We start from the raw sequence: 27,999 nt of genomic DNA on the forward strand, positions 1-27,999 counted from the left end.
CAACGTGGCTAACATTAGGTCTCAGGTGTGGATGTGTGCATGTGTAAATGTGCTGCTGTGAAGACGCCAAGTGTCACAGAACACAGAGCATGGCTTGCAGCAATAACTAAATGTTTGGTTAAAATGTTGAGTGACCACTCACACCCATTTAGACTTGAGGCTGATTCCCACAACAATATACAGAAAAACATGGCATATTTTGGACATCAAATAGTGATTAATCATATTTTTTTAAGCTGTGATTAATTTGATTAAAAATGTTAATTTTTTGACAGCCCTAACATCAATCAATCTTTATTTCAGACTACATGGTCCATAATAGCACAGCACAACACAACACTGCACAGCACAGCACAACACAACACAACACAACACAACACAACACAACACTCTCTCCAGTGTTGCTATTATCTTCTAATATTATAATATTAGAAGATAATATAAATAATATAATAATATAAATATAATAGCTCCAGCCTCCAACTACTACTGGTTTTCTGGGCTAGGAGTCGGACCCACTGCACTATTAAGTGCATGTACTGTATATGCACTTAATATACTGTACTGTACTTCAAGGCCAGATATCCTCGTGTATATATATATATATATATATATATATAGTGTGTGTGTGTGTGTGTGTGTGTGTGTGTGTGTGTGTGTGTGTGTGTGTGTGTGTGTGTGTGTGTGTGTGTGTGTGTGTGTGTGTGTGTGTGTGTGTGTGTGTGTGTGTGTGTGTGTGTGTTGCTTCATGTATAGCAACAACTAATGAGACACAGAGGTGGCTCCCGTATTGAAAGGTATAGGTTACAGGTCTAAAGGGGTTAAGCACTATTGTACTTTGTCATATTGAGAAATAGTAGACTGAGCTATTATCTTTTATTATATATTTTTCAGCTTTTGGGTTGGGGTTAAAACATGTTGCCTTTAATGACATGCTTAGAAGGATGTCAGGTTAAAAAGTGGTTAATATTTAACTATGTCTATGTTGTGAAACCCTATCTTGTGACATTGATGAGGTGTCTGTTTTGACATTAGGCTATAAGGTTTTGGCCCATCGGTCACTAGGTGTATTCATGCCCCTTGGTCTGTGATTATTGGTTCAGGTGATGGCTGTTGAGAAGGCACTATGGTAGCAGCAGTCAACCATGGCCGTGATGACAGCTGCCACTGATGTCCTGTCAGTGACAAGTTTGACAACCACTACTTGTTCCCCTTTTTTTGCTAGGCTGGCTCCAGCTCATTTTGCTTCACGCACCAGTGTCCTTCAGCAGTCACTCATGCCACCATTAACTTTAGAACATTAAGCCTAATACTCCGTAGTTCGACGATGTCACTTGTCAAACTGATTTTACAAGCTCACAACACGTCGTGATAGCTTGTAAATCAGTTCTCTGACAGCAGTCATATTTTATTTCGTCTTCATTTTATTACAATGTTTTACTTGCAGCGGTACCTGTCAAACCTTCAGGCAGACATGGATCAATTGCATAGGGCTTACACAATCGAGAACGACCTCTATTTCATGTTGTTTAGTTGAGTTGATCTAAGACAAACATTATTCATTATGACTTGATGTTACAACTTGTCTCCCCAAATAGTCAAATGCTGTCTTTTAAGATTTTATTTTGTTGCTTTTTCTGGTCAAATGCTGTCTTATTATTATTATTCATATTAAATTATTGTTATATTTAAATTATCAACTTATTCTATGCTTGTACAATTCTAATTAGCAGCCTACAGTATAATACGATACAAAAGCAATGGTGGATTTCACTGTCTGGCACTGGGTGATCACGCCAGCCTTGCAAATGTGCCCATTGCTGAATTACACATAGGCCTACAGTTAATGTATTACCAAGTGTAATGGCTTGATCTTTTTTTTCCCTCTCAGTTTTTACTTTGGGTTTAAAAATGCTGTTAGAAGTCCCTCACATGGTTTATATCAGTTTTTTGTTTTGTTTGGCTATTTTTTATTTACTTTTTTACCAATAGTTTACTAAACTACAGAAGAACACATGGGCACAAGCCATCGCTTCTATTGGATTGAATAATTGAACAGTTCTATGTCTGCAATGGTGTATAGCCTATTCCTGTGAAATGGTTGAATGTAAAGTGGCAACTATCACTATCCTTTTCACTTGAAAACGTTATTTTATTTTGCTTTGGTTTATGACTTTCTTTGAAAACATTTGATAATGAGTTTTAATCACTTAATTGAATCCTATAATCTGCTATTTTCACTTTGTCGTATAATAAAGTATATTATACTTTATTATACGACAAAGTGAAAATAGCAGATTTACTACATATCTGCTGTTTTCACTATTTTTAATAGTTTTTACTTTTCTGGAAAAAAACATATATTGTTTAGTTATTTTAAATTCTTTTGAACATTTTTGCCTAAAATTATAGGCCTACGTGCCCAAAATTGGAACACCGGGTTGAAAGATTGAAATGTTTCACAGTTGCATGGAAAGTCTGGGCATAGCTATCTCTCCATTTTACTGTCCAAGTAACTCATTTACTGGGTTGAAGTGGCTTATTGTTGGATGTCCACCCCTTTACAATGAACTAGATCCCTGGGAGATGGAATACTGTCTAATGAAACAAAAACACATAAAAAAATACCCCCAGAAAGATAACTTACAACTATATATTTTGACCATACTTGTGTTCCATAATATCCATCTGCCCATTCCATTGTGTCTGTTACAGAATGACCTCTGGCCCTTGAGAGAACACCGTCTCCCTGAGAGGCAGGGGTTTTGCCTCTGCCCAAGTATGGAGTTGGAGAGGTACCCTGGGGACGGTGCTGCAGGTCCCAACAACATCACAAACTGCACGGGAACTCCAAACAGCACCCTGAGAGTGGACAAGTTCACAGACACAGTGCCAGTAGTGGTTGTGGTGCTGCTGGGTCTCCTCGCCCTCTTCACGGCGCTGATCAACGGGGCCGTCATCACCGCCATTTGCACCACCAAGAAGCTCCACCTTCCCGCAAACTACCTCATCTGCTCCTTGGCTGTCACCGACTTTCTGGTCGCGGTCCTGGTGATGCCGATCAGTATCCTTTACATCACTATGGAGTCGTGGGCCCTGGGCCGAGTGGTGTGCGAGATGTGGTTGAGTGTGGACATGACCTGCTGCACCTGCTCCATCCTCCACTTGTGTGTGATAGCCCTGGACCGGTACTGGGCTATTACCAAAGCCATCGAGTACACGCGAAAGAGGTCAGCCGGACGGGCGGCCGGCATGATCGGCATGGTCTGGCTGATCTCGATTCTCATATCTCTGCCTCCTTTGTTCTGGAGGTCAAGGCCCAGTGGATTGAATCAGTGCATCATACATCACGACCACTTGGGCTACACTATATATTCTACATTTGGGGCCTTTTACATCCCAATGATAATCATCCTTCTCTTGTATTACCGGATTTACAATGCTGCAAAAACGCTGTACCAAAAACGTGGTTCTTCCAGGCACCTCAGTAGCAGGAGTATCTGTAGAGAGAATTCCACAGATCGTTGCCATGTGACACAGACGTTTTGTGTGTCAGATTTGTCCACCTCAGAGCCCAGCCTGGGTACCGACAAACTAAATGTTACCATTCGCATCCCCTCCTTTGAAACAGAGACGGACAATTCTGATGAAAAGAACCAGATATGTACCTCACGTGAGAGAAAGGCAGCACGAATCCTTGGCCTCATCCTTGGGGCTTTTATTGCCTGCTGGCTGCCTTTCTTCATGAAGGAACTATTAATGGGGTTACAGGTTTTAAACCCTTCCCCGCTTGTCTCTGACTTTCTAACGTGGCTGGGCTATGTCAATTCTCTCATAAACCCTTTGTTGTATACCAGCTTTAATGACGATTTCAAGATTGCCTTTAAACGACTACTCAAGAGAAAGGAGCATGCATAGACCTGGGATTATTATTTTAAAAGTCAATTATGCATTTATATAGCACCTTTATCCAAGGCGCTTTACATAGATTGTGCATTACATTCACACACCGATTGTAGAGGAAACCATGTAAGGCACCAATTAACCTGCACATCTGGAACAATTAGGGGTTCAGTGTCTTGAACGGGATCGAACTTGGAACCTTCTGGTTGCCATGCAAAGCCCTACCCCTGAGTCACTGCCGCCTATTAACATTATTGCACCAATGGAATGTATACTAATGTGTAATAGTGCAGGAGCCTACTTTATGATGTGTGGTAATGCTATGTGTGATATGCTTTTGCAAATAAAGTGTAAAGATGTATTGCTTGTTTATCACCACAGTGTTCTTGAATTAAACATAGAATTTATTTTTCAACAGTTGTTCCTGTGAGAGCCTATCAATTGTGTTGTGATAAGGTACTGTAAATAGAAAATAAATACATCATAATGATAATGATACATAAATAAAATAAAAAGTAAATAGCCCTATTTGGTGAAAGACCATTATTTTAACAGCTCAACTAATCATCATCATTACTTTTAGGGACATACGTTTCAGTCAATCTGGGAAATTTGAACAACCTTAAGTAATTCATTTAACGTGATTTTTATTTTGTGTGTACATCTTCCCAGTGAAAATATCTAATATACAAGCTCTGTGAGCTTTTAGATATTTAACTAAAACAGCGATTTTGCTATTTCTGGAAGAAGAAAAAAACGTCATGTTTCAAATATCTTTATTGTGGAGCACATGAGAAAACATACTTACCCACACTCATGAAGTGAGTGTATTTTATTTTTTTCGGGGTGAATTCACATGCAGTAACTTTCACAAGCAAGCAAGGCTTCCTTTAGATTTCAAATGTGTACACTCAAATCCAAACAAAAAGAGCCCCTGCCCTAAGCCCACACCTGCAGGAGTGCTGCCCAATATCAAGCATGATGTGGATCAATGGCAGGATTTAGCTTACTTCATTCACCCTTTCAGAAAGGAGAGCAAAGGCTTCGAAATCTTCTGAAAATCCTCAAGTTTATCTTTGAGTATAAATCAAATTCTTTCTAAGTGTAGAGTTTATTTTATCTCATTGATCCTAAACAGACACATCTCAACGTGAACTGTTAAGATGACAGTGTGAACCAGACCTTCATGGCTGAATTGCTGCAAAGAAACCACTACGGGAGACCAATAACAATAATAATAACAAAGATACTTGCTTGAAGTTGAGATAAGAAACACGAATACTAGGGTGCCCACTGGCCTAGCGGTCTAGGCGCATGCCACATATAGGCTCTGGCCTGACAGCGCGTTGCGTGTTCGAGTCCCGTTCATGACGACCTTTGCTGAATGTCTGTCCACTTCTCTCTCTCCCTCTTTCCTGTTCGTCTTCACTGTAACTCAATAAAGGCACAAAAGCCAAAAACATTAGACATGTGGAAAGCGGTGCTTTCTTTGCTCTGATGAGTCCAGATTTTAGATTCCAACCCCTGCCTGTCCGACTCAGAATGACCCAGCCTAGTCACTCAATGGCATGCTAAACAGACATTACATAATTTACGTATTATAACCCTGGGGAGAAATGCCAAAGTAGACTAACATACACGTATTATAACATTCTTCATCAAACTTATCTTATAAAATAAATAAATACAAGCTCCCCTTCCTGGCGTGTGTGTGTGTGTGTGTGTGTGTGTGTGTGTGTGTGTGTGTGTGTGTGTGTGTGTGTGTGTGTGTGTGTGTGTGTGTATTTGTTTCCTTGTAAAATGAATTGTAATTTGTGGATTCAAATAAAGAAATCGAAATGTGTGTGTGTGTGTGTGTGTGTGAGATGCTGCTCAACAGTGGCATCCAGTGGTAGGCCTATTAGTGAGGTGTTTCAGCTTTTCATGCTCAGACGGACAGACACATGGGGACACGTAGTGGAGTGGCTGCACCACTCAACAACAATTATAGTACAATTTACAATTCAGGCATTTAGCAGACGCTCTAAATCCAGAGAGATTTACATTAAGCAAGAACAAAAAAGCATGGGAATACATCACATATAGAAAAAGCATTTATCATGAAACATGCGTAAGCTAGTAGTATATACTTAATACTAATAGCAGCAGCAAGCGTGTATAAAAGCTATATAAAACCTTATTTTATTATAAGCGTATATATTAGGGATATAAATAACTTCTGAACTGAGATGAACACTCATTTTGTATGAATCTTTCGTCACTTAATTTCAACCTGGTGTCCCTATTTTGGGCATGTAGCCAAAGCTCACAACGTGTCGATGCAATGCACAGTGAGTCTGTAGATCGGTTATTTCACTATTCATCATAATATGAGTATAGGGCTTAAGTGGACATTAACCTCAACCTCCCATCCAGATATAGAATTAGATGTATGCACGTGATAACATCATCATACCTGGAAGTTATAGGGGAACGCATACTGAGAGTGGCAAAAATACATTTCTGTTCTGAACGTTAAACTCACTCAGACCCAAAACTAAAGAATATTTTGTTATCGTTGATCAAAATAATTCTTCTACATTCTCTAGTCTAATTGTGTAGACTTTTTGTAAATGAACTATGAAGCAATGCAGATGTTTATTTTACGCTCTCAAGAGTTTCATTTTTCATTTTACGCTCTCAAGAGTTAAAGGTATATTCAGTGATTTCACTCAAAAAACCTTAGGTTTCGTTTTTGGCTGTGGGACCCAGCCTTTCGTCCAATCAGGATAGAGAGTCAAAAACGAAACCTAAGGTTTTTTGACCCCCAGGGGTTAACTGGGGACAGGGAGGAACTCCTTATATGGCCAGCAATTTACAATTTACAATTTACAATTTAGGCATTTAGCAGACGCTCTTAATCCAGAGCGACTTACATTTAAGCAAGAACAAAGCATGGGAATACATCACATAAAAAGCATTTATCATGAAACATGCGTAAGCTAAGAAAGTAACAGTGGAATATTTATATAGTGAAACTATACATACACTATACATATAAACTATACATCTTTACTACTATGCTATATATGTGTACTATGGCGTGCTATGACTACATACAATACAATTACAGTGCTGTCTACATAACATGCTATAAGTCTGTATCAAATGCTATATAATCCAACAGAAATGCTATCTAAGGGTTTAGGGTAAGTGCTAAGGGCCATGATGGAGTCTGAAAAGGTGGGTTTTCAGGCTACGGCGGAAGATTGGGAGTGATGCTGCAGTTCTGACTGCAATGGGAAGTGCATTCCACAGTTTTGGAGCCAGAAGGGAGAAGAGTTTGGGACGTGTGGAGCGTTGTCCCGGCGTTTTTAGTGAGGGTACTTCCAGCTTCCCTGCGTTGGCTGATCTGAGTGCGCGGGAGGGTTTGTAGGGTTCAATCATACTTGTAAGATATGGGGGAGCCATACCTTTGGTTGCTTTGAATGCCAGCATCAGAGTTTTGTATTCTGTGCGGGCAGCGACCGGGAGCCAGTGGAGGGAGCGGAGCAGGGGGGAGACATGTGAGAATTTTGGCTGGTTGAAGACCAAGCGAGCTGCTGCATTTTGGATCAGCTGGAGAGGCTTAAGTGCACATGCTGGTAGGCCAGTAAGGAGGGAGTTACAGTAGTCGAGTTTTGATAAGACTGTTGTCTGGATTAGGAGCTGGGCTGATTCCTGGGTGAGGAACGGTCTAATTCGTCGTATGTTATAGAGTGTGAACCTACAGGATCGAGTGACAGCTGTGATGTGAGGTTTGAACGAGAGCTGACTGTCCAGGACAACACCAAGATTCCTGGCTGTTGGGACAGACGTTACCAGGGCGTTGTCTACGGAAATAGTTAGCTCCCGCATAGGGCAGGACTTAGCTGGGAAGAAGAGAAGCTCAGTCTTGTCTGGGTTCAGCTTGAGATGGTTGGAGGACATCCACTGTGAGATGTCAGCCAGGCATGCAGTGATGCGCTCTTCCACCTGAGTGGTAGAGGGGGGGAAGGATAGGAACAGTTGTGTGTCATCGGCGTAGCAGTGAGCACACTCTATAGTAGGGAGGATTATCACAACAAAACAAAAAAATAAGTGATATTTGAATTAAGTGAAATCACTGAATATACCTTTAAAGATCTATAAGGGCCCATTTGGTTACCAAGTTGGTCAGTGAAATGATGGAGAGTTGGTAATACCAACTCTCCATCATTTCACTGACCGGAACCGGACCGGACCGGAGCTAATGGCCTCTCGATTTGTCCCATCCATTTGGATCTATTCGGGTGCGTACACCTAAATTAATATGGAAAGATAATTATAATTATATATCATATATTATCATTACTACTATTAGCCCTAGAATGGCTGTGATATTAAATACATTCCAAACACATTGAATGCAATATCACAGCCATTCTAGGGCTACTACTACAACTACAGTACAGCCCTAGAATGGCTGTGATATTAAATAAATTCCAAATACATTTAAATGTATGTAATATTATAATATATCACAGTAAATCTAGAGCTGTACTACTACTACACTACTACTAGTCTACTACCATATTTAGACTACTACACAATCCTATTTCATACAATTGATTGCAGTATTGTAGTTGTACCAGCAGGGGGGGATTGTCTTTCCGTTTCTTTCTCTCTGTTCTTTATTTTGCATCAGTGGGTAAACAGCACGGACTACGTACGTCGTACACGGCAGCAGTGCTACGCGCTGGGGCAGGGAGTGAAGATGGCGGACGAGGAGGCCGAGCAGGACCGCGGCGGTTGTGGCAGTCATGAGAGGACCGTGACCATTGCGACCATAGGCGCCCTGCGACAGCGTCTGCGGGAGCTGCGGGAGCTCGTGCTCCCAGACGACAGCGTGTCCTCCGAGCAGACGTCCTCGCAGTACTGCCAGGAGTTTTGTCAGGTACGTTCTTTGAGAGAGGGAGAGAGAGAGAGAGACCCCCGCAGCTAAAGCAGCTAGCATAGCATTAGCTTCGACCCGTTTCCCCAGGGGGATGGATAATTGGTGCTGGTGGCGGAGGGGAGCGCGCGATTCAATGCACAGAGCAGTCCCAAGCGGACGGGGCTTGGGTTTGACAACGAGTCGCAGCGAATCAACGCCCACCGACCCGGCTGACCGTGACATACTAATCAAACGTACACTCCCGACAGCAGTATGGCTACTGATCCCCCGTTACTAACCTTAGCGCAGGCTAGCTGTTTTTTATCATCATTAATGCCAATTAAAAAACCTTTTTGTCAGATAACTAGCCGATAATGTGACGGAGACTGGCCAAATGGCTGTTCACAATGCGGTTTATTTCACATTAGCTGGTTGTATACCAGGCACTCCTAATGTGTCAATGATCACGTTAGCCAAATTGCTAGCATGCTGTGCTCGGCGTTAGCTCTGCCTGTTCCGTCAGTGTCACCAGATGTTAAAGTCTGCTGCAGAGACGCGTTCTTGTCGCAGTTAATTTGTTTGGTGGTTTATCTTTTGTTTGCATGTTCGCAAAAGCGTCATTGTGCGTTAATATTTCATTACAGTATTGTGTAGGTATTGGTAACATATGCCACCAATCCACGGTGGGCGACTGACTGAGCTATCGCTGAGATAATGGGGAAAGGAAACGAAAGGATGGTGCAACGTTGTGTTGTGTGTAGGGGTCTGACCGACTGACTACGTGCCACCTTGCACGTGCAGATGCATCTTCACAATGGCCTCATGTCATTAGCCATAAACAAAACATAATATTTAAACGGGTCGTAGACACAGTGTTTACAAACACTGCACAATATTGTTTGGGTGTCGAATCTGGCGATGCACTTTGGTGTGTGTGTGTCACAGCGCTTCTGGTCAACAAAGAGGCAAAGCAGGTCTATTTTTTTCTTGCAATTAAAGCATCAATGCTTGTTGTGCATTTGCTATCTATTGTTTCTTTATTATTGTTTTACTATTGCTGCTACAAGACTGTATTGATGAGCCAACACAACATCATTTTACTTTTATGTACTTTAATACAAGATATAACAAATTAAACAATGCAAAACCTAGAATTTGGAATCGTGCCCAGCCCAGGCATTGAACCACTGCTTTTCAGCCTGCCTGGGACACCTGATCAGAGCACTATAGTAAATTAATGCTAAACATGTTGTGCCTGATAGGTCGAAAAGACACGGAGGTACCTTTGGCAGTATTGGCTGTTTTACATTTTCCTCCACTATGCATTCATTGTATTTAAATGAGTACTGGTATGTGGTATATTAGATGTACTCATTTTGTTTGATGATGTGCATGACTGAGTTTGATGAGTTGGTTTCCTCTCCGGGATTAATAAAGGCGATGTTATCTTTTTTTCTTGAGTGGGACTGAGTTGGAAACCAAGCAGTTGCTGTCTAGATCTATAGTATTGTTAAGTTTCCTGACTAATAAAGAACTTTGGTGTACATATATCGGCATTATTAGCATAATCTTATATGCACATTCATTTATTTATTGATGCATTGCTGCTAAGGCTGGCGATTGGGAAAGACAAAGAGAAATACATTGCAATATGAACTACAGGTACTGTAAGTTAAAGTGATAAATAATTGCTTAAGAAATTGAAATTTCTAGAAAAATACATTGTTTCTGCCAAATAAATCTCATATTTTGGTTGGAATTTCAAATGAAGTGAAACCAAGTCGCGTGTGTATAGCCTAACAGATTTAATAAGGCTGCATCAGTGAAGACAGATTAATTGTGTGGAGAGATGCCTTACTGAGAAGACGGTGATTAAATTCAACAGTGACGACAAGCCCTGGTTCTCCAATGAGAAGGGGGAGATCAAGAGGAGCTAGCTTACAAATTAGGGAGCATGCATGTACACACTACAGGACATAAAACCGGCAAGGGGAGACTACAATGCTGTAGAATTATTGCACAGGGGCAGATTCAGCTTTCCTACATAAGGTGCCCTTGGAAACCAACTAAAACATGTTTCTCACTTTGACTCATTACACTAAAGGCTGATAGCTTTAGTTGTTCTAGTGGATGTGTTCAAGCCAGTTCACAGTTGGCAAAATTGACCATGTTGTTTTTTCTTGGCCAATTCAAATGCATAGTCACATAGTTTGTATCAGTCTGAAATTTGAGACTGAAATTTGCCATCGCCCAGTACATCTGAAATGCCTTCTTCATTGGCAACGACTTGAAATTGAAAAGTAACCAAATATGAAATCGGTTATCCTGCCACTTTGAGAAGAACCAACATTTCCTAGGACAACAGTGACCTGTGTGATGAAACCACATGACTGACAAAGTTAGATTTATCAGTCAGGACAGCAGCTTAGCGATCGATCAGAGTATATAATCTATATGTTCCACATAATGCACATAATTTATTTTTACTCAAGCATTCATTCATTAAAGTAAATACAGCAGACATAATCAACATGCTATTACTGATATATTGATTGTTAATACAAGTTATGTATGTAATTCTTTGTGCCAGGGAAGCTATGTAAAGTTAATTTGAGTTTATATTTGATGCAGGTTGCTCAGAAAAAGTAAGCCATAATAGTTCTACCGAAAACCAATGGGCAATAATCAAATTAACTTATTTGCGTGTGAGTATGGAGGGACTAGGTAAGCGTCAAACTGTGCTGTATTTGTCCATTGTTAGACTTTTTTTTAGATATTCTGCTGAGGAGTGCGTGCAAACGGGCATAGGCACTACCCATTAAAACCGGAAAGCATCAAGCTTGTACAACTGCTATTTTTGCAAAGAAATTGACAAATGTTGAACGTGTACTGATTTAGAAGGCATTCGCAGAATTGGCCTAGCCCTCTGCTCTTAATGTGTTAACACCAGTCATACCGTGCTTGTTGAATATCACTATTGGGCTGTATGCGCTTACACATGACATGTGGAATTTACAGATAGAATCTTTCAGGGGAAAAAACCTTTTTATTCCCAATGAGAAGGCATAATTTACCTAAAGATATCAGCCTCTCTCTCTGACCACCAGTCACTGTTTATTTGTTGTGGCACTTGTACCCAGGCATTCTTGACCTCATTGTTGTAAACAGGTCTATCAAGATTACGGGTGCAACAGTTAATCAAACGAATTAAATGATACATTTTGCGGTGAAATTTCGAAACTACGCCCCCAGTAAAAGACAGCTGTAGGTTGGCTTTTTTGCTATTCTTTTATGACACTGTTGTATAGAGTATAAAATAGTGGTTATGTGTTTAATCAGACTCATCAATTTATTTGATTATATAAATGGTTTAGATTTTTTGCATTGATCAATCATATTTGTCAGTCTACTATACATACATACAAAGCCAAATTGCAGTAACTACGATTTTGGACACCAACTTATTTGTGTATCCCAATGGTCAAATTAGCCTTTGTGATTTGGGGGGATAAACATTTACCTCAAGAACATATTTACAATTAGTGTAATATCACTTATTTATTTGGCTGACCAGTTGAAACACTTTTAAACCCAATATCAGCCACAATACTAATAGTCTTCCATAGTTACTGCACAGTTGAGAAAATATCAAGAGTGAGAATCTACACTGTCACTATGACAACTGCATGTAGTGTTTTATATGTTGTATGAACACAATGAAAAGCGAAATGGTGTGGTGTGAGGCACTGTAAAAAATAATGACGTTAGATTTGAAAAATGCATTCAAGCATTTGAGGAAAAACATTGAGGAAAATCATTTCAGGAAAACTCGGCAGACAAAAATAAAATATAGGAAAGGTTTTCATTTCATTGGTTTCTCATTTGGAGAATGAATGTAGGTTGAAAATGTTGTCCAGGCATTTATCATATTATTAAATATTTGCGAACGCAGTGAGCCACTTACTATGACAGCAAGGGCTGAATGTCTGTGTGTGTGTGTGTGTGTCTGTGTGTGTGTCTGTGTGTCTGTCCCGCTGTTACACCACCCGCCCGCCACCAGAGGGCGCAGCTGTAGCACACACACACACACACACACACACACACACACAGGGCGCAGCTGTAGCACACACACACACACAAGAGCTGCGTTCGCTTCCCGCGTTTGCGCGTCTTACTTGTAATATCCTCTGTTCTCAAAATCATCCTCTGAACATGTTAACTTCAAGAAATCTGTTCTTTGATTTCTAAATGGTATTGACGTCTACCGTTGTTGGTCACTCACATGCTTTGTTACTGTGGAGTGTGTCCCCACTCTGACACCTGAAGGCCGACGGAATCCGCTCCACCTCTCCCACCTCTCCACTGACCCTCAAAGACAAGTTCACTATAGCAGGGGTTCTCAACGGTTTTGGCTGGGGACCCCCGGAAATGCTTTGGCCATGTCTCGCGACCCCTGCCCCCCCTCCCTACCCCCAATACAAATTGACCACTAGAATAACCTTAATAATAGAGAAAATACATCATAAATAAATACTGAAACCAGATATGATCATTAAGGAAAGTTTATGCATGTGCTGTGTACTATGTAGACAATCAATTTCCATTTTCCAGTTGTTCCAAGTTATTTTTTTTAATAATCTGGGGACCTTCCCCCCCCAAAATAATTTCGGGACCCCAAGTTGAGAACCCCTGCACTATATAGTTCAGGAGGCAGAATAGTAGGCACATAGAAGCACTGTGCCATGTAACTAACTCCTGTGTTCATGGACAATTGGTCCTACTATATATTCAGTCATCTAAACTAAAGTCACACACGTTTTTCTCCTTGAAAATATCCACCAGTATACCAGATGTAGGTCTGCTATTTAATTCATTTAAATATTTAATATTTTTTTAAACATTTGACTATATTAAGGCCCAAAATGAGGACACCAGGTTGAAAGTGGTTGAATCTATATCTACTACATGATGGGCAGGTGGTGTTTTTCTCAGTGACGGACTCTCTTGGTGTCAGATATTGTTGGTTTTAGCACACTGTGCCGAGCATAGAAACCCTGCCTACTTTGAACGGCATCCCCCAGGGGTCTGTAGTTGGCCATCCCCTTTATTCCCGCTACACCACATTTCTGTGATGCTTGTAGATCTTTTATTTTCGCTGTTTTCACTGCATATTTTTGCTGAATGTTCACCTAATATAAATGTCAAGTGAAAACTGAAAAGATAATTTTGTTAACTGAAATAGGGCCCTAGACCCGCTACTTGACTATATATTCTTGAAAACCTGTGCCCAAATGCTGTTTGTGGATTTCAGCTCAGTATACAGTATACCTGATCACTGCTCCACAAAAAACTAGCCCAACTCTCAAGGTCCCTCTCCCATCTGCTACTGGATCATTGGCTTACTAACAGACAGCAGACTTCTTGACTTGGCACAGCCACATACCAGTGTAACTCCCCACTCAACGGGAACCCCTTTTGGTGTTAGCATTATGTTATGCTTTAGCTAATGAAAAATAGCAGATCTACAAGCTCATAGCGCGCCACAGAGTGGCGTAGAAATATAGCTTTTTCAGAAAACTGTGGGGATGTTAGGGCTGGGCGATATGACGATATATATCGTATTTTCGATAGAAAATGTCTATCACGAAAAAAAAGCTATATCGCTTATATCGCCGTTTCGCTTTACGGCAGTATTTTACGTCACAGCGCTTATATACGGCATGCCCAGCAGCCCACCGCGCGCACTGAAAACAGTGAGCCAACACCTTTCGGATGTCTTCTCTATTATATACTCTAAGGCCAACACGACCACAACACAAGCCGAGGTGGTGCTTGCACCTAAAAGAGGGGCAACGTCTTCCATTGTATGGATATGGAAGTGGTTTTGATTACATGAAGGGAGATGATGGCTGACGAGATTCAGAGCGGTGTAAGGGGCACGTTCGGAAATACCACACCGGAGCGAACTCATCTATCAGTTTGCATTGCACAGTGCGCCTAGTGCGCTATTTCCGAACGCGCCCTAAAGTAACCGGTCATTCACTGTTATAAATGCAGGTTTCATGTTGGGTCAAATTGATAAATTGCGTGAGCCACGCATGTTTTACACAGTTGAACAATAAGCTTGTCCGTCGTCGGGTGCACTGCAAACTTCTTCCAATACGAAGACGTTCCTCTTACCTGTGCAGTCCTCCTGCTGCGTGTCTTGTCTGTCTTGTTTTATTGTTCCAAATAAATTATTCCATTTGAAAAGTCCTTAATTCAGCAACAGCTTACAACAACAACACAAGACGCTGACTTTGTTGTGATCATCAAAAAAAAAGGGAAAGAAAAAGCCCCACTCGTCCCAGAGGGCATGGAGAGTTGACAAGATCGCGTTCTCTCTCACTCTCTCTCACTCTATCGCCTGTAGTCAATTAAACATCGTTAAGCTGCCCAACGTCTTTAACAAACTAAACTATAACTACAACAGAACATGTTGATTCCCTATACAGAGCTTAAATGAACTGAAACAACTGTAGTGACAAACTGTGACATGAGATATTTATTTTTTCCTTAAGCCAATTTAATGCAGACACAGGCCTGTACTTCTGTGTGTGAATGGCAACGTCTTATTTCTTTCTTTTTTCTTTTTAATTGTCATAATAATAATAATTATTAATAATACTAATAAAACTTTATTTGTATAGCACCTTTCATGACATGAAATGCAGCTCTCAAAGTGCTTTACAGAGCAATGGAGAAAAAAAGAAAAGCAAGGCAACGACATTAAAAAACAAGCAGTGATGCAATACAGTGAGGACATGAATAACAAAAAATAAAAGATCAATTAAAAGCAATGTTGTAGAAGTGGGTCTTGAGCTGTGCTTTAAAAATGTCTACAGAGGCTGAACAATTGAGTTCAGCCTCTAATTATTATTATATACATTTTATTTTGTAATATTTTTGTACTTGCTTTGGGCCTGTCTGTGCATGGGAAGGGCATCAGTATTATATTCATATAAGTAGACTGGATAATGAGAATGTAATTGTTTTTTGAGTGGTGCAACCATTATAGACAGCTATGTGTGTCCCTGTCCCTGTATCCGAGCACGGAAATAGCATAACTATTGTCACCACCAAGTGTCACTGTTGTGCAGCCTAACACAGACAGAGGCCAGGGAGGAGAGCTTGTACAGTACAGTACAGTACAGTACAGTACAGTACAGTACAGTACAGCCCAAGTACAGTAAAGTACTCGACCTGAACAAAAATCAATTCTTTTAGATAAAAAAATAGGTATCGTAAAAAATATGCTATATCGTGAGTATATCGTTATCGTGATAAAATAAATTCTATATCGTGATATGAGATTTTGTCATATCGCCCAGCCCTAGGGGATGTAGAAGACATTTTTTTAATCTGATCTCAGGTCAGAATGGGTTAACACAATATTCACACAGATAAACCCCAGTGATCTGTATACTGTCTCCTCTCCTATACTCGCTATACACAAACTATTTAATAAACTCCCTTGCAAGCAATTGGGAGTGCATGTATTCATTTTTTTTCATATTGCACATATTCCCCCTTTTTTAAATTTTACATCCCATCTCCATGAAACCAACACCCCCTCACCTCCCCAGTTGTGTTATGGGCATCTGTGTTACCTTGTACAAGTCAGCCTTGTTAGTTGTTACCCTATTAAACGCAACAGTGCAGACTTCCCAGAGGCATTTAGCATGGGTAGGGATCATCTGTGGTGTGTGTGAAGACTGAACTTAAGTCATTTGAGAGGGAGAGACAGAGAGTGTTCTGTAAATGGAGCTGTTTGACCGCAGGCAGCCTGGCTCACATCTTCGCAGGCCGCTCGTTTCCCTTAAGGTGAACTTGTCTGAGAAGTCTCTCATTAACAAGGGCCGCCAATATCAATGACCAGACTGCAGGAAATCAGTTTCAGGGGTCTTTTTAATTTGGCTTTGTTTATTTGTCAGTACTAAACCCAAATACTGAAATTCGTATTTTCAAATAACACATATGTTTGGGCTCCTTAAACGTTTACAGGCTTTAGTTCCGACATACTATTGGTCCGACTGTCATTATACCGACACCCTACCCAAAACCCTAACCGCAAGCACATTGCAACGCATGTCGGACCAACGCATTTTTGGGAGCAACGGGTGATTTTCGCATGTCAGACCTTTGGTGTGTCGGATCTGCGTGTGAAAGTGCATTCCCCTTAAACATTGCAGTGTCAACAAAGAGGTTTTACTTGTTAATCTGAGGTCCAAGGCTGAAGGGCCGTCCACATCCACAACAATCACTATAGAGCGCATGCACGTGATATCGTCATCATATCCCGGAAGTTATGCGGGAACGTCTACTGAGTGGCAAAAAACTACTTTCTGACCGTGACAGCCCACACATCCAAACAGAAAAGTCCTAGTATCTAAAGCGGATGGCAGAAATGAAATTTCCAACTAATGATATACAATGTTATGGTTATTGTGGTTATTATATATGGCCCTTAAAGGGATATTTCACTTTCAAAAAAACTTTTGGTAATTTTATCGTCTACCCCAGACAGTTCTTAAGTTGCTTGATTCAGTATTTAGATATTTGATATTCATTTTAGCTGCCCTGTCCCCTTCCTATACAAACCCATTATAACTTCAAACTTCATTTTAACCATGATGGATTCATCAAAAATACCTGTCCTTTTATCTGTTAACTGATATTGTCGTAATACGTGAGGGCCAGAGGGGGCCAAGTTTTTTCATTTACTGTTGTCATTTTTTATGTTTTAGTCTCCTCCGGCCTCCTCCTGGAGGAGGTTCTTTTCCAAAAGATGAAATGAAAATGAAATAAAATGAATGAAAACAGTAAATGAAAAAACACGGCGCCTCACGTATAAGTCACCAGAAGAAATGTAGGTGTTTTCGATTAATCTCATGGTTAAAGTGGGCTTGTATATGAAGGGGGCGGGACAGCTCAAATTAATATAAAATACCTAAATACTGAATCAATTAACTTAAAAACCGTCTGGGGTGTTCACTTAAGCCTGAGTAGACGATAACGTTTTTTTAAAAGTGAAATATCCCTTTAACACTTCCAGTGCGCCTGACTTTTTCAAAATAAAAGCACTAGAGTGCCCAGCAGATGAGGCAGATTTTTCTCTGAAAAGCCAATCTACATGCTCTCGACCTTGTAGATTGGCTATCGAAATGAACACTTCTTTTGCCAGGGAAGTTTTCATAATAAAGGGCGCCCAGAGTGCCCAGCAGATGAGGCAGATTTTACTCTGAAAAGCCCTGTATTCCATTTCGAGGTATCATTTCCATTACTTCATCGTCACATCTGATCTCTTTAGAAGCATTAATATTCCAAACGAGATGCTTGGTTAAGTCAGAAATGAGGACAGAACATCGCCTTTCTGATCAAAACCATGGACAGAGATGTAGATCTAGTGAATAGACAGTTTTGTCGGGCCGTTAACAAGGAATAACGGCTGCGCAACTCGTGCTCAATCTGTCTGATAACCACCAACTTGTTTCTATCATGTTCAGGGCAAGCAATGCATTAGACTTGAGCTCTCTGTCATGATGGATATATTTTTAGGAGCAAATTACATCGATATCAAAGTGTACATATTCAGTTTATATTTCAACAGTAGCTTGTGTTGGGCTGACAGGGCTGTATCTTCTATCTTCAGAATACAAGTTATCTTTGAAATGTAAACCAGGTACGGGTCCTATGATGATTATTATCTAGTCACCGCTTATTTGGGTTATTTCTGTCGCTGTACATGGCACATTTGCACATAGATGAAAATTGTCCAGCTACAGTCAATATGTAGTATAAAAAACTGCATTCTAATAGATAAAAATGCAAGACTGTTGTTCAAATGTTCCATTTTACTACATCAATCTGTTAATGCATTCAACAGTAGCTTGTGTTAGGCTTTATCTTCAGAACGCAAGTTCGTCTTTGAAATGTAAACCAGGTACGGGTCCTGTGATGATGATAATCATCTAGTCACCACTTATTTGCACATAGATGAAAATTGGCCTCTATATTTACACACCGTAAAATGCGTAAATATTGCCTCCTTGGCTGTGGGTGCTCGGCTACAGTCTATGTAGTTTTAAAAACTGCATTCCAATAGATAAAAATGCAAGACTGTAGTTCAAATGTTGTACTACGTTACATCAATCTGCTAATGCATTTCTGCATAGAGCTATTGATGTTCTTATGAAGACTTGATGCTGAAACACTTTTGCCGTCTGTAGCAAAAAAGAAGGGAAAAAATAACTTTTGCTTAAACTCTTAAATTTTTATCCTTTGCCGTGCCAATATGCTTTCAAGTTCATCTTTGGTTGTACATTCTTACTGTTGAATCATTGTTATCATTGTTGAATTTCTAGTAAGGACATGTGGCAATAAAGATACATAATGTTTTGCCCGTAAACCTTGTGACCTCACTTGGGCGATAAGCTAGGTCCAGCATTCACGATACTTTAAAACCTTGAGGGTTTGACACGTTGGATTGCACAGTCAAAGGAAAATGCAGTTATGGCAAAAGAACAGCATTCCTGAGTACAATGGAAGAAATCAAAATAATTTGTGAGAAGTATCATAGAGCAGCAATCGTAATGTCCTGGAGAATAATTTTAATAATAATTTAACTCTTAAATGTTTCTATCATGTTCTTCAGGTGGAACAAAATCAGCAGTGCTCTCGATGCACTGATGATGAAAGCACGTGACAGCTCACGTGCTTGTGTTGTGAGCCCTGTAGATCTGCAATCTTCGCTCAATGTCTGCCTATTGTCGAGACGAAGAATGGTACTTTTTATTAGGGTTCCTAACGATTCCCTCTCAACGGTCCAATTCCTTAACGGTTCCCTTTAGTGATTCCTATAGGGGATTCCAATGGTCCATTTGGTTCAATTTGTACACTCTTGAGTTATGGTGGTCCATGAAATGTAAAAGTTTTGAGAACCACCAGTATTGTAATTGTATAGCATATAGGGTTGCAACCGATCCGATATTTTATCGGAATTGGCCTCCGATCCAGCTTAATTAATGTATCGGAGATCGGATTTGACGGCACCGATACAAGCTCCGATACAGGTGGGGGAAACGTATTTAATGTTTACTACAGTCCGTCCTGCAGTGCAGTGAGCGAATCCAACCTCCAGTGTGTACAGACTGCAAACGGAGACTAAAGCCCCAAGGTGCAATATACAAGAGAATGGAATCCCTTGTCTTACAGACTTAAAAGCATAAAGTGAGTTTACCCGCTGATCATTCAAGTCACTGCATGTGCACTTTGCGCAGTTCAGTTTTGTGGAGCCTCATCTACACACCTCCACACCATGGCTGTGTTCTGACAGTGTTGTTGATGAGATTGTCTGCTCTTGCTATATATTAACTGCACACATGTGCTATAGCTGCATAGTTATCAAACCATGACATTGTTGACAGAAGCTCAAATATTGATTCAGATTTTAAGTGTCGTGCAATTCTTAAAACAAAGACAGAGTTTGCAAACTAAAGTAGCATAACCACCATGAGCATAACAAACGTCCTGAGGTATTTCTTTTCTCCTTGAGTTATGTCGGTAAGCCTCAAGGCTTTTGTCACATGATGGCGCAGTTGATTCCAGGCATCACATTAGGGGTAAAAAGGTACCACTGTACTTAGCAATAATATTAATAATAATTATTATTATTTAACTATAGTATTAATTAACAGGTTACATGCAGGCATCACTTTAGGGGTAAAAAGGTACCTTTGTACATAATTAATACTATGGGTTATTAATATTATTAACAAGTTGCCATTGCCTTAAGGTTTACAGGTTGCACAAACATCCCCTCTTTGAATTTAAATGTAAAGCAATTTTGTACATTATTTGCTATTTAGAGATATGTTGTGTATCCTTGTGTAACATTACAGAACAAACGATATTAATAGTATGACTGCTCTATTATTTGAAGCCTATCCTACAATTAAAAAAATCACACCCGTGTGAAGTGAGGGGCACTCTTATCATTGTACATCATGATGTAAAACATGTCTATTTGCTCAGACACTATGTTGTAAATTCTCCATTCATTGTCCATGGGAATTTAATGTTTGTGTAAGACAAAAATCTACACTAATAGCTGAATATAGGAGGGGCTGGTGCCCCTCAAAAATAAGGGGACTTCCCTTAAGTCAGACCACCCGTTAGTCAGACCCATGCTGCGGTTTACAAATCACCTGTGCTGCGGGTTACAAATCACCTGTGCTGCGGGTTACAAATCACCTGTGCTGCAGGTTAGGTTAGGGTTTGGGATAGTGTTAGTAATGGTCTGACTAAATCGAGGTCTCTATTATGCCACGCTACAAAATGTCAATGCACATTTTGTATTTAAAACTTTTGCTATGTAAAATATCGGATATTGGTGTGTATCGGGAAATCTCAAAATGAATATATCGGATCGGAATTGAAAAATCTGTATCGTTGCATTCCTATCATACTGTACATGAAGTACACATACCAGCTCTCTTGACATTGTGATAAAACCGGTTCCAAAGAATGTGATGGAACCGATTCCGGTTCCTCAATGTTGGATCTGGTTCCGGTCGGATCCCAACCCTAGTTTTCATGTGGTTAATCTCCTCGTTTATCACGCTTTTCCTAGACGCTGCTGGAGTATGCTGGCCGGTGGAAGATTGAGGAGAACCCTCTACCCTTGGTGGAAGTGTACACAGTGGCCCTGCTGAGTTATGCCCAGGCCTCTCCATTCCTCTCCCCACTGTGCGAAAATGTTCTCCTTGTGCTTGAAAGGCTTTCAATGTGAGTGCAGATTTAATAATCACTTTAACCCTATGTACTTTGTTCCCATGGCATGGGTCTATATTTGGTCCTTTTCTCCTTTTACAACTATCTTTGCCGAAAATAGTCGATCTACAAGCTCACAATGCATGGCTTGTAGATGTGCTATTTTCACAGAATGTTTTTGTACAATTTTTGCAGAATAATATTATGATGACAAGCCTATTATAGGGCTCGACAGTGCGAGCAGGTACTACCATTTGCTAGTAAAAATAGTACCGTGTGAACTGTGAATTGTGAAATGCAATTTGTAGCACCCGTGAGACTACAGAATTTGACCGTTCAACGGTTCAGTACATGTGCCAAGCCGATCCTCATAATAATAATTGTCTCCACCAGGCCGAAGGCATGTGGGGAGAGTATGTTTTGCACTCCGTCCGTCCGTGTGTCCGTCCGTCCGTGTGTGTGTGTGTGTGTGTCCGTCCGTCCGTGTGTCCGTGAACAGCTAATCTCGGCCACCGTTAACCCGGTCGATGCCATATTTTGCACACACACTCCCTGGATGCCAACGATGAACCTCTGCCCCAAACTTTCCAGAACGGCCTGTTATAGCGCCACCAGGAGGCCGCTTTGTGCAAAACAAGTTTTTGCACAGTACACCTACAGATTTTGTCCAAACATCACGCAAATTGGTACACAGTCTCTCTAGAGCCATTCAACGAAACGGGTCTTTCAGATTTATCAGACTCCATCCTGATTGGTTAAGATTGGCTTCCAAAGTTCACAGGAGTGCTCAGTTTCAAACAAAATGCTGCAAATCATGAACACATCGCGTGATTTCCGTGAAATTGTGCACCCACATTCCCACTAGGCCGAGGACGAAATGCCACATGAACAATTTCAACTCAGCCTCAAGGTGGCGCTATAACTGGCCGAAAAGTGTTTTTACCTCTAACTGCACGGATCTGTGGATAACCTGGTGGAGACCTGTGCCCGGAAGGGCACTTTTTCTAGTTTTCTCTGCGGCACTGCCGCTTAATAAGGAGAGCGCCCGGGTGTGTGCGTCCACTGCTCTAGTTGCAAACGTGCATGCGAGCTGTTCATGCAGGGCTCAAGCAGCCCCTCTTGGCGCCTCAGCCTGCCCAGGTCTAGCAGACAGTGCAGTGAGAAGAGTTATAAGGACCAACGATCAACATTAGGACAAATCAGAGTTATCAAACGGAGAAAGTAGCCGATCTGCATGAGTAAACTTTTGTGGAGATCTTGTACAGCCTCTGTTGCGTTACGTTGAGTGGTAATGTTTGATGTGACCAGGCCGTGTATCCATACAGCGCGCATAGTTAAAGATGTCTTTGTGATTAGCGCCGGTAGCAATTATAGCACTGAAGGTTTCACGTGAAGGTGTTGTTTTGCACATTTGACATTGTTTTAATGTTAAATGCTGTGTAGCTAGCTGTCGTCTGGGACCCATTGTAGTGCACTGCTTTGAAAACACCCTGTATGTATCTGCGTTCTGCTGCTGTTTCTCGCTTCACAATGCAGGGAACACAACTGACCTACAAGCCCACCGCGCATTTCATCCGCGACGCGTTGTGGTTTTGGAGCTACAGAAAATGCATGTGGAAAGAAGAGCTCCTCTGCAGTTTACAAACAGCCGACAGTGTGAACAATTAATCAATGACAATTTATACTGTACAGAAGGCATAAATAAGTTGAAGGATCAAATTAAGTCTGATAATGATGTACCATGCATGTTCACATCATTTACATTACTTAACCCATTCTGACCGGGAACCCATTTTGGTGTCGGCATCATGTTATGCTTTAGCTATTGAAAAATAGCAGATCTACAAGCTCGTATCGCGCCACCGAGTGGCGCGATACGAGCTTGTAGGTCTGCTATTAAAAAAAAAAAAAGAAAAAAGACTGACATTTTTAGAATCTGATCTCGGGTCAGAATGGATTAATCAGTCCAGTGTGTGTCCAGTGGAAACCTCGTATGAATCTGATCTCAGGTCAGAATGGGTTAAGACCATTTTTCAAATATTTTCTTTTTAACATTTTTGACACAATGGCCAAACGTTGAGGTGCCCAGATGTCCCTATAGTAACAATTTGTGGGAAGTATGTGTCTCTGATGTCTTCGTACAGATGGTTAGGAAATTGAAGGAAAATCACAGCTGAAAAAGAAAATCACATTTGATAACTTTTCACCATGCCCCTAAAATTATTTGTGTGCTACTAAATATTTCAACTTGGGAGGACCTGTGCTGCTTGGAGAAATGCTAAGTGTCAAGCCCTGGCCTATAATGGGGATGCCAGGGTTAAAGCATTGTGTTTCAGTGTGTTCATGATGAAGGTACATGCATAGTTTGCTGTATGTGTTTGTTTCTGCTCTGCTGTCTGTATTTATGTAGTCAGACTGTTGGCTCACACATTTTTCAAACACTTCCTCCTAAACAGTCGCTGAATAACATGAGAAGGAGTAAACCATATGCCCCGCCTCCTCTCACTTATGTTTCGTCTCTTCAGTTGTGTGAATTGCCCTACTCTCTGTACTGTGTTAATCAAGTTAGTCAAAGTATACATAACTTGCTGCTTAGCAGAAATGTAAATTCAAATTGTATTTCAAAACTATATTTGAAACATGACAATCAGATGACAGCTTCCCGACTTCCAACAGCCCTAGTTACAGACTGTAGCATTTACAGACTGTGGAAAAGTTGTATGGCTTGAAAGACTAGTATTTTTGGTAGTGTAAGCCTTTCTTCAAGGCAAATTGTCAATTTGGAACATATAACTTAAATGTCAGGTTTGTTGGCAAAGTGTGAAGAATATTAGAAACTCCCCTCTACTAGTCAGGTGTACCTTACCTGGCATGCTACATATTCTTGGTATTTTCAGTTTCCCGTGGTGAATCTCATGTGCTCTGCTTGGTTGTACTTGACTAGGGCCTTACCTGTTCTAATATATGAACAGGAAATTATGTACAGTGTGGGTAATGCGATACAATAGATCACATTGATTGTGAGCGAATTGTTAACGGCTGAGCTTGGAAAGGGCACAAAGGTATAATAATATTAGGCAAGTGGTCTGCGTGTGGAACATTCCCTGGGGGGGAGGGGGGGGGGGGATAGGTGATTTCACCCCCCCACACACACTTTTAATTAACTACCCGACTGACGTTTTCTTTTCTTCACTTGGACGTCAGCAAGAAGTTCTGTTTCCCCCATAAGAAAGCCTATTGGCCCATTTAAGATTGATTGAATGGCGACTGTGCCATTTTTGTCTAGCCAAATCATGCCTAGCTGGGAATAGGCTGAAAATAGAACAAACAAATAAAACGGCGTGCAGGCATCATCCCCTCCCCAAGCTCATCCCCCCACCTAATCAGATATCCTGTGACACCCCTGGGGGGGGGGGGGTCTGCAAGTATTGCTGGGACTCACATAAATATGCCTCTGTGTGGCTGAGACACGCACGGCACACGGCCCAGGGTTGGTTAGAGACGTTGGAACATTGCAAAGTTGTCTCTATGATATCGGGGAGGAAGCGAATCCACTTTAAGTTATCAGTATGGCTAAAGGCAGGCTAGAGGCTTGTGCACTGAAGGTGCGTGCAAACCTGAAGATATACCGTACGTTTCCAGTTGCTGCAGTCGCTTCACTTTGTTCGTGCAGCTGTAGCTGTCTTTCACCGGGCCCCTCCCTCCAGTGATGAATTATATTATCGAACCAACTGGACCCGCTCATTCCATTGGCCTTGAAACACCTTTAGGCTACTGGGAAAGTGATCAGCAGTGTGTCCTTCGTGAGCACCATGTGGCGAATGCGCCTGGTCGCCGCGGTGGAATGTTACAATCCAGTCTACTGAGAGCAGCAGATGAAATAGGGGCGTGACATTGTGTCGGCCAGGCGCAAAATTGTATAGGCTACTGTTTGTTGTGTTGCGGCTGTAGCAGAGGAAGCATGACAGTGGGGTAACAGCGAGAACGGTGGCCTGTGATGTGTGTAATGCTAGGGTGTGCGGTGTGGTCGCATTTTCCCATGTAAAGTCGATGGGGACATTTTAATTCACTAATAAAGTAATTATGAATTTGTTAAATGGGAAAAAGGGCTTCGTTAATTCATTGAGTACATTTTAGTTTGATATCATTATGTTAGACATTACCATAGCATTACATTTATTTGGTTGCTTCTCCAACTACAGGAATTTTGTGGAGCTTTTACTCTCACTGAAGGAGGAACTTCCTGATGCAATATGGAATGAATTCAAGTCATCTGTCCAGGTGAAGTATTTCAATTTTTCTATTTCATGGATCTGAGTCTGTTAAGCAATACTGGGCTCCCCTAGGGGTCTATCCTTGGCCTAGCCTGACCTAAGCAGAGACATTTCTGGTCTAGAGGGGCGGGTCGCGCCTCAGAAATGCGCGCACCCTGATTGGATCTCATCGATCTGTCCGTCACCCCCGGCCCCTCCTCTCCCCCCTAGTGCAGCGCTACGTCACATCATTTAGAGCGACGCCCACCCGGAAGGGTTGACTCCCACTTTTAGACTGGTTCAGCCCACGGCTTTTTCCAGGCTTTCATCTTTCGCGCAGACGAAATGAAAGCCTGGGTATCGAGGCTATCCTTGGCCCAACCTTTTCTCAAAGACCTGAATGTTAGCCTATTTTCACCAAAGGACACATTAAACTGTGTCCTTGAAATAATACATTTGAGTGTTTTAACTCCTCCAATGGTTCTGTTGTGTGCAGACTGCCCACGCCAAGCTGCAGGAGAATGATATTAGTCAGCTGTCCATGCTGTCCGTGTTGGCCCAGCACTCTGGTGTTTGGACTAACGATGTCCTGCTCAGCCTTCTGTCCTGTCAGGACCTACAGACAGAACAAGGTGTCTAATCTTACTTTATCTGATTTAACCACTTAAGCCCTATTTTATACTTAACAAGGTGTCTAATCTTACTTTATCTGATTTAACCACTTAAGCCCTATTTTATACTTTGTCGTACGACAATATGCTATTTTAGAAACATTTTGAAAATGTGTCTTAGATAGGGGTCGATGTTGTCACCTACTTACACCTACGATGTTGTACCCCATATTATATATACTTCATTGATGGGTGTCCCACCTTGTACTGTACATCTGATATCTTTGCTGATACCTATTATGTGATGCCCAGACGCTAGTGAGGTTGAAGTGTTCAAGGGGTTGGTAGCGGAAGTTCTATGCAGACTTTAGTACTAATGGAAATGTGACTTCACAGCAGTGGTTCCTGACCCCCTAACCTTGGTATTGGTGCTGCTGTCTCTTCATCATGTAACCTACTGGGACATTAATTGCATTCACCTGGTTGTCCTTGTAGCTGTCCAGCCAGGGACTGATAAAACCTGGTTAACCTGCAGTACCTTTTTTGAAGATTGTTTAAAGGGTTTCTTTTGATTTCCAGTTGATGATTTCCTGACACTGGAGGGGCCTGTCCTGCTAGAAATGAGAATAAAGCACCTAATGAAGGAAAACCACATGGGGAAAGCTGCGCTGCTGGCAAAGACCTGCTCAGAGCACACAGCCTTCGAAGGGAAGGGCCACTTCAAGCAGATGCACCTGGTCTGCCTTTGTTCTACCTCTGAACAGGATCAGCTGATGGAAGAGGTATGAACTAGTGATTAGATACTGTGATATGAGACTAGATATTGTATGGTACAGTGAAGGAAATAATTATTTGATCCCCTGCTGATTTTGTAAATTTGCCCTAATATAAAGAAATGAGCGGTCTATAATTTTTATGGTACTTTTATGTTAACAGATAGAGACCGATTATCAACAAAAAAGTCCAGAATAAAACATTATGTATATATTCCATTTGATCAGGTGAAATAAGTATTTGATCCCCAAGCACATCATGACTTAATACTTACTACCCTTGTTGGCAAGCACAGAAGTCAGACGTTTCTTGTAGTTGGTCACCAGGTTTGCACACACCTCAGGAGGAATTTTGGTCCACTCCTTTTTACAGATTCTCTCCAAATCCTGAAGGTTTCGAGGCTGTCGCTTGGCAACTCGAAGCTTCAGCTCCCTCCACAGATTTTCTATTGGATTAAGGTCTGGAGACTGGCTAGGCCACTCCATGACCTTGATGTGCTTCTTCTTGAGCCACTCCTTTGTTGCCTTGGCTGTATGTTTTGGGTCGTTGTCATGCTGGAAGACCCATCCACGACCCATCTTCAGTGCTCTGGTTGAGGGAAGGAGGTTCTAGTCCAAAATCTTACCGTACATGGCCCCGTCCATCAAACCCACAACGCGGTGAAGTTGTCCTGTACCCTTAGCAGAGAAACACCCCCAAAGCATAATATTCCCACCTCCATGCTTGACAGTGGGGA

The 27,999-nt window shown here is 41.3% G+C and overlaps 2 protein-coding genes across 3 annotated transcripts in view; both read left to right on the forward strand.

Moving 5' to 3' along the window:
* Positions 1-2,781: 2,781 nt before the first annotated feature.
* htr1e (5-hydroxytryptamine receptor 1E) lies at positions 2,782-3,918 on the forward strand (the record flags this gene model as incomplete). Its single annotated transcript, XM_083790263.1, has 1 exon — positions 2,782-3,918. The coding sequence occupies one exon, from the start codon at positions 2,782-2,784 to the stop codon at positions 3,916-3,918; it is 1,137 nt and encodes a 378-aa protein (XP_083646389.1).
* Positions 3,919-8,618: 4,700 nt separating this feature from the next.
* The window catches only part of znf292b (zinc finger protein 292b), a 30,579-nt gene continuing 11,198 nt past the window's right edge, over positions 8,619-27,999 (forward strand). For both annotated transcript variants that reach the window (XM_083790675.1, XM_083790676.1), the window contains exons 1-5: positions 8,619-8,836; positions 21,486-21,640; positions 25,828-25,906; positions 26,375-26,510; positions 27,069-27,271. In XM_083790675.1, the coding sequence (XP_083646801.1) occupies positions 8,657-8,836; positions 21,486-21,640; positions 25,828-25,906; positions 26,375-26,510; positions 27,069-27,271 (753 nt within the window). In that variant the 5' untranslated portion in view covers positions 8,619-8,656. The remainder of the gene's footprint in view (positions 8,837-21,485; positions 21,641-25,827; positions 25,907-26,374; positions 26,511-27,068; positions 27,272-27,999) is intronic.

Source organism: Protomyctophum parallelum, assembly GCF_964188405.1.
Source record: "Protomyctophum parallelum genome assembly, chromosome: 19".
Lineage (NCBI taxonomy): Eukaryota > Metazoa > Chordata > Actinopteri > Myctophiformes > Myctophidae > Protomyctophum > Protomyctophum parallelum.